This window comes from Conger conger, chromosome 6 (assembly GCF_963514075.1).
Source record: "Conger conger chromosome 6, fConCon1.1, whole genome shotgun sequence".
In the NCBI taxonomy this organism is placed as follows: domain Eukaryota; kingdom Metazoa; phylum Chordata; class Actinopteri; order Anguilliformes; family Congridae; genus Conger; species Conger conger.
In genome coordinates, this window is record NC_083765.1 from 701,922 (window position 1) to 710,000 (window position 8,079).

The window sequence follows — 8,079 nt, forward strand, 5'->3', positions numbered from 1 at the left end:
ATTTCATGTCTAACATCTGAGCATATACTCCAAGTATTGTCATTCCACACACATACTTAAACAACCTGAACACACAATTCATATAGGCACACAGACGCACACACAGTTTGACACGATTTCACACAATGCTGGCAGTGTCACGGCTGCAGAAAACTGGGTCTCTAAATGACAAGGCAATCATTTAAATTCTCTATTCAAAGCTCTCTGCCTGGAGGCAGACGTATGTAAAGGAATGATCAAATAACCCAGTAAAATATCACTCATCCCAGCCACTTAAACACTAAAGGGGATTCAGAATGCACATATTTTTAAATGTATAACATTTTTGAAGAGGTTTAGAAAAAGATAGGCCTACGATATTTTATGAGCACTGTCCATTCAGTAATACAAATATTTCTGAGGTTAATAATATAAAAGTTATTATCCGCTCACATATACAGTAATTAATGGCATAAATCGCGTAGAGCGTTCAGAGAGGAAAGTAGCAGATTGCAGCAGTGTTGTTTGTGGTAAGTTTGGGCCAGGATTTGCGCAGACTCATTACGACTTTATTCTTCAGTGGTTGATTTCCCGTCAATGTTGTTTTAACGCAGACAAAGTGGTTTACAAAACATGACGGGTGCCTACTCACGATAACAAAAGTATTTTGCAGCTAGTGGTTTGCATCTTGCAGCGTAGCCTCTGTAGATCTGTTTGTGAAGTCATCTGACACATCCACACCTGCCTACTGAAGAGTGTTTCTGATCTTTCAGACAGGTGTTTGGGGGGTTGTCTTTATGAATTAATCATGGTGAGAATTCTCCGGTTATCCTCTGTGGAGCCTAACAACCTCTTTCAATCACTTTGCTCACGGGTGCTCTTTCTTCTTAATGATCTTCCAAACTGTGTGTTTTGGTCAGGCTGTTGTTTGGCCTATGTCTCTGATGGCTTCAACTTTGGTTCCTCATGTTGACAAATGCCACGAACAGACTCCAAAGGCAATCAAAAGCCTAGAATCAAGTCTAGATACTGAAACCTTTCTTATTCCTGTACTTATAACCACAAATATTTATGAGGTTAATTCAGAATGATTGATACAGATAATTGTCAACTTCGCACAGCGTCTGACACATCCAGTACATATACTGGCCTTTATATAAATAATATAAAAGTTATTATCCGCTCACATATACAGTAATTAATGGCATAAATCGCGTCGAGCGTTCAGAGAGGAAAATAGCAAATGAAGGCTCGTGCTGTTTGTGGTAAGTTTTGGCCAGAATTTGCGCAGACTCATTACGACTTTATTCTTCAGCGGTTGATTTCCCGTCAATGTTGGTTTAACGCAGACAAAGCGGTTTTATAAAACATGACGGGTGCCTACTCACGATAACAAATGTTTTCACGTTGAAGTATTTTGCATATGTTGTAAAAGCCCAGGTGATGAGTACAAGGTGACACACTGTAATGAAACTAAACTGCGTAGGATCATTTTAACAAGGATTTGTATTACAGCGATGTAAATACATTGGCAATATACTGAGAATAATGCTAAATAATAGGCTATATCGGCAGAAATTACATTTGACATTCCATTTGAAATTCCATTTGACATGAGACGCCTAAAATTGTATGCATCGTGAAACCCATAGACTTTTGACAAGGCATTACACAATATTAAAACAATATTTCTGTCAGAGATGCTCTTCATTCAGCGGTCAAACGTTGCTCGTTGTCCCTCTATTGTGCGCAGGTAGCGACATCATTGTTGTACTGCCCCTTTAAAATATTCAAATACATTTAGTCAGCGCTTCTTCGTTGGGCTGAACAGTGGTATTAAAGGAACCGCACTGTAACACACACTCAAACGCGCGCACGCACATGATAGCTAGCCTATAAGAACCACAGAAGAACACACGCAGATTCATCGAGAGAAATGACGCATTAACGATGGAATTTAGTTGGCTTCTGTTTACGGCGCTTTTTCTGCTCACTCTCAAAACAGGTAAGACAAATAAAGCTTCCGAGCACGGCGTGGTGTCGCTCGGGCATTATTTATCGGAATATTTATATTTGATCAGAGGGAAATAATTTATCTGAAAATAATGTGTGCACAGAGTAAACAGTCCAGTTATATTTAGTAAAATGTCAATTCAGTTGAAAGCAGTAATAATATGGAGCGGTTGATTGGAGCTTGTCAGTACTCTGTACTTTACTTTTCCCTTCTGCGTTGTGTTAATGTGTTAATAATTCATACGGGCAGTGATGCATTACTCATACAAAGACCGCTCGCGTGTAAGATGATGCCAATAACGGAATATTCCTGTAGAAAAGCACCACCTCAGACCAAGTGTCTTAGGGATAAACGGAGCTTTGTGTAGCATCTGTTTCACCGTATTGGCACGCCAGGACAGCCGCATAACCCGTGCGATGCTTACATACGTTAATACGCCCTCCGCTATAGCCGTGGCAGTCCGCTTAGAACAATTTGCATAACCGTAGTTTAAGAAGTAGCATTGCGCAACGACTAACCAAATCTTCAAAAGGAATTTGATAGTTTTACTGAACGCTACAGGTGTGGGCGCCCTGTATATCGGCTTGGAGGATTTCAATTATTTATCCCTTCACTCATTGGAGCTGAGAGAGGGGGAGAGGGATCATTTTTAATTTGACATAACACTTTATTGATTAGCTTAGCCTATTATTTATTGTCTTTACAGTATAGTTTTATAATTTTACAGTTGATGTGTTGTAATAGGTATAACCTATAATGCATATTTCTGTCAATTTTCTTTACAATATGTTCAAATAAGCCATAGCAGTAAAAATGTATTTTAAGTGGGTGAGAGAGAGAGAGAGAGAGACGGTCGCAGTTGATGACATTTCTCAAAGCAACACTGCGGGCAGTATACAGTATACGGCTCGCTAGGTGGCTGAAGGTGATGAAACTGAACCGTTCGGCTCGATCCCGTCCCCTGATGACATTGGAGTTTCCAGCGTCTAAAATCGCTCGGGCTGTGTCCACTTGATTCAAATGTTCTTTTGTACCGAAATGCATTGAGCATTTTATAAACACGTACATAATTGTAATTCAGAGTCTGTAAGTATTTGGACAGTAGTATAATTTCTGTTCCTTTGGCTCTGTACTCCAGCACATTGCCTTTGAAATGAAGCAATAGACCATGAGGTTGAAGTGCAGACTGTGACCCTTAATTTGAGGGCATTTACATCCATGTGATAATGTGTAGGAATTACATCCCATTTTATCCACAAGAGCCTTTTATTGAAGTTTGCAAGCTCTTTTGGGTACTCCGTAGCAAATTGTAACCGGACCTTCCTGTTATTGCAGCGTAGCCTCTGTAGATCTGTTTGTGAAGTCATCTGTGGAGAGTAGTCACTGACACATCCACACCTGCCTCCTGAAGAGTGTTTCTGATCTTTCAGACAGGTGTTTGGGGAGTTGTCTTTATGAATTCATCATGGTGAGAATTCTCCGGTTATCCTCTGTAGGGCCTACCAGCCTCTTTCAATCAGTAAGCTCACTGATGTTCCAAACAGTGTGTTTTGGTAAGACTGTTGTTTGGCCTATGTCTCTGATGGCTTCAACTTTGGTTCCTCATGTTGACAAATGCCACAAGCAGCCTCCAAAGGCAATCAAAAGCCTTGAATCAAGACTAGATACTGAAACCCTTTTTATACCTGCACTAAGGAAGGGATTGAATACACCGGACTAATTAGAGACAGGTGAGAAGCCAACTGTCCAATCACTTTTGGTCCCATAAAATGATGTCGCTATGTATAAAAAGGGATGTAATTCCTACAGGGAAAACCTGATATAAATACCCTCAGATTAAAGGTGACAGTCCCAGTGTGCTGGAATGCAGAGCCAAAACGACCAGATGCATACGACTGGACTGCATATATGTGCCTTTGTTTTAATTTTGTTTTTACATGCCTTACTATTTGATTTCTTGCTGATGTTTTTGTACAGCACTTTGCACGATTAGATTATTGGAGGCTGGCCAACACTGCATTGCTGTCTGTCCTGTTTTCAAACATGGGCCTTATTTGGGACCCAGCATCACAGAGGCAGCTAAAGATCTTGGACAGTCATAATAATACATGCATACTGTACTTTAATACATGCTTCATCCGCATTACGAACTGTGGCTTCTGGCCTTCCTGTGTTACTGCGGAACTAACTTCAGCAGGATATTTTCCTCTAAATAAACAGCTTTTTTTCTCTGTTTTGCATGACCCCAGGGGTGTGACTATGGCGGCAGTTTCTCTGAAATAACTTACGGGAATAATACCCGTTTAACCCCTGAAGTCTCATGGGCAGCCCTGTGGGGTTCTTTTGCATTCATTCCTTTTTTCAGGGCGCAATTTTCAATCGCCATGGTAGCAGTATATACCATTTGGAAGCGTTAAAACTCACAGTTCTATCTGTACAACCTACTTTAAGATACCAATGCTTTAGCGGCAACAGAGTTCCTTATTTTGTAACATGTGGGTGGTAAAACAAGTGTGGGGGGATCTCACCTTCTCTGCATTTTGGAAATCCACATACTACAAGAAATAATGTAATGCCAGTGTCATTTTCATGACATTTTTCCAGTGGACCAAATGCATAATAGTTTATCATGCTAAAAATGAGAAACTCAGAGGAATGTTGATAGAATGTCCATTGTTTACTTAGAATTTCTCTGGAGCAAATATCATTGTTGTCTGTTTCGGTTTCCATACTTATACAAAAGTACTTATACAAAAGCCTATTATATAGGCTCTCTCAAACACGGCGAGCCCAAGTACAACCGTCTCTGACCAGTATTTGTAACAGAGTTGCAGGAAAAATGCATTACTCTGTGCAAGAAAATTCTTTATAACTTCAGCTCCTCAAAGAACTGACTACGAGAATGTTATAGAAGTGACGACTAAAAGCATTTTAATGATGTTACGTTTCAGTATATAATTTGCTTGCATAAAACAACAGCATTTTTTCACCTGCGGAACGGAACTGCAGCATTTTCAATATGCATGTGGAGTCTGTTGCGCATCGGCAAAACCAGTTCTTGAGATTTTATGCCAAGAAAGTTTTACGTTTTACAAAAAAAAATATATTTTGCGATGCTTATGTCTAAATAGGGGACGTCCTTTGGAGGAGTTCCAAGGGACAGAGAGGGGGGGTCTGGGACAGAGAGGGGTGCTTGGACAGAGAGGGGGGGTCTGGGAGAGAGGGGGGGTCTGGGACAGAGAGGGGGTTTGGGACAGAGAGGGGGTCGGGGACAGAGAGGGGGTTTGGGACAGAGAGGGGTGGTTGGACAGAGAGGGGGTTTGGGACAGAGAGGGGTGGTTGGACAGAGAGGGGGTTTGGGACAGAGAGGGGTGGTTGGACAGAGAGGGGGTTTGGGACAGAGAGGGGTGGTTGGACAGAGAGGGGGTCTGGGACAGAGTGGGGGGGGTTGGACAGAGAGGTAGGGGAGGGTGATTATGCCTGTAGAATAGTAATCATTTCCTTTTGGGTATGTCATTTTTAAGCTTGTGTCAAAAAAAGGGGTGATACTTAAGGGGCTCCAGGTGTGGCTTACCTGTTTTAGAGGGAGTGGGGCTGTCAGTCACAGGTGTCATTTACCTTGTCTCAGGTGTGCTGCAGCCTGTCCTCACCCCCGGCGGCCCTCACCTGGTGGTGCAGAGGGGCGGGGCCTTCGCCCTGCTCTGTGAGGACGAGGGACCCGTGGAGTGGCGCAGGCCCAGTCCTGCCAGACGGCGAAGGGTGGAGGGGGCGGAGCCGCAAGAGCGCCGCATCTCCATAAGCTCCGCCCAGCAGCAACAGCACATGGGCCGCTACACCTGCTCCAACCGCCGCGGCCAAAACGCCAGCATCTACGTCTATGTGCAAGGTACACCCCCGTCAGTCAGTCACAGTGTTAAACGCCAGCATCTACGGCTATGTGCAAGGTACACCCCCCGTCAGTCAGTCACAGTGTTAAACGCCAGCATCTACGTCTATGTGCAAGGTACACCCCCGTCAGTCAGTCACAGTGTTAAACGCCAGCATCTACGTCTATGTGCAAGGTACACCCCCGTCAGTCAGTCACAGTGTTAAACGCCAGCATCTACGGCTATGTGCAAGGTACACCCCCGTCAGTCAGTCACAGTGTTAAACGCCAGCATCTACGTCTATGTGCAAGGTACACCCCCGTCAGTCAGTCACAGTGTTAAACGCCAGCATCTACGGCTATGTGCAAGGTACATCCCCGTCAGTCACAGTGTTAAACGCCAGCATCTACGTCTATGTGCAGGGTACACCCCCGTCAGTCAGTCACAGTGTTAAACGCCAGCATCTACGTCTATGTGCAAGGTACACCCCCGTCAGTCAGTCACAGTGTTAAACGCCAGCATCTACGTCTATGTGCAGGGTACACCCCCGTCAGTCAGTCACAGTGTTAAACGCCAGCATCTACGTCTATGTGCAAGGTACACCCCCGTCAGTCAGTCACAGTGTTAAACGCCAGCATCTACGTCTATGTGCAAGGTACACCCCCGTCAGTCAGTCACAGTGTTAAACGCCAGCATCTACGTCTATGTGCAAGGTACACCCCCGTCAGTCAGTCACAGTGTTAAACGCCAGCATCTACGGCTATGTGCAAGGTACACCCCCGTCAGTCAGTCACAGTGTTAAACGCCAGCATCTACGGCTATGTGCAAGGTACACCCCCGTCAGTCAGTCACAGTGTTAAACGCCAGCATCTACGGCTATGTGCAAGGTACACCCCCGTCAGTCAGTCACAGTGTTAAACGCCAGCATCTACGTCTATGTGCAAGGTACACCCCCGTCAGTCAGTCACAGTGTTAAACGCCAGCATCTACGGCTATGTGCAAGGTACACCCCTGTCAGTCAGTCACAGTGTTAAACGCCAGCATCTACGTCTATGTGCAAGGTACACCCCTGTCAGTCAGTCACAGTGTTAAACGCCAGCATCTATGTCTATGTGCAAGGTACACCCCTGTCAGTCAGTCACAGTGTTAAACGCCAGCATCTACGTCTATGTGCAAGGTACACCCCCGTCAGTCAGTCACAGTGTTCACATATCGTCAGTCACATACTTTATATGTTTAGTTTATACGGGTCAGTTATAGTGTTTCTTTTATATGGGTCAGTCACAGTGTTTAGTGTATACGGGTCAGTTATAGTGTTTGTTTATATGGGTCAGTCACAGTGTTTAGTGTATACGGGTCAGTTATAGTGTTTGTTTATATGGGTCAGTCACAGTGTTTAGTGTATACGGGTCAGTTATAGTGTTTGTTTATATGGGTCAGTCACAGTGTTTAGTGTATATGGGTCAGTTATAGAGTTTAGTTTATACGGGTCAGTCACAGTGTTTAGTTTATATGGGTCAGTTATAGTGTTTAGTTTATATGGGTCAGTCTAATGAGACATTAATTAATGTAATGTAACATGGATCAGTTACGGGGTTTAGTTGATGGGTCAGTTACAGAGTTTAGTTGATGGGTCAGTTATGGGGTGTAGTTGTTGGGTCAGTTATGGGGTTTAGTTGTTGGGTCAGTTATGGGGTTTAGTTGATGGGTCAGTTATGGGGTTTAGTTGTTGGGTCAGTTATGGGGTTTAGTTGATGGGTCAGTTATGGGGTTTAGTTGATGGGTCAGTTATGGGGTTTAGTTGTTGGGTCAGTTATGGGGTTTAGTTGATGGGTCAGTTATGGGGTTTAGTTGTTGGGTCAGTTATGGGGTTTAGTTGATGGGTCAGTTATGGGGTTTAGTTGTTGGGTCAGTTATGGGGTTTAGTTGATGGGTCAGTTATGGGGTTTAGTTGATGGGTCAGTTATGGGGTGTAGTTGTTGGGTCAGTTATGGGGTTTAGTTGATGGGTCAGTTATGGGGTTTAGTTGTTGGGTCAGTTATGGGGTTTAGTTGTTGGGTCAGTTATGGGGTTTAGTTGATGGGTCAGTTATGGGGTTTAGTTGATGGGTCAGTTATGGGGTTTAGTTGTTGGGTCAGTTATGGGGTTTAGTTGATGGGTCAGTTATGGGGTTTAGTTGATGGGTCAGTTATGGGGTTTAGTTGATGGGTCAGTTATGGG

General features: G+C 43.8%; 1 protein-coding gene across 2 annotated transcripts in view; it reads left to right on the plus strand.

Annotated features, from left to right (window-relative positions):
• Positions 1 to 1,849: 1,849 nt before the first annotated feature.
• LOC133130824 (mast/stem cell growth factor receptor kita-like) overlaps positions 1,850 to 8,079 on the plus strand; it is a 23,807-nt gene continuing 17,577 nt past the window's right edge. Inside the window, exons 1-2 of one of the 2 annotated variants that reach the window (XM_061245703.1) lie at positions 1,850 to 1,984; positions 5,622 to 5,879. In XM_061245703.1, coding sequence (XP_061101687.1) covers positions 1,930 to 1,984; positions 5,622 to 5,879 — 313 coding nt within the window. In that variant the 5' untranslated portion in view covers positions 1,850 to 1,929. Of the gene's footprint in view, positions 1,985 to 5,621; positions 5,880 to 7,016; positions 7,037 to 8,079 lie in introns of those variants that run through there. The other variant, XM_061245704.1, reaches the window with a different exon arrangement.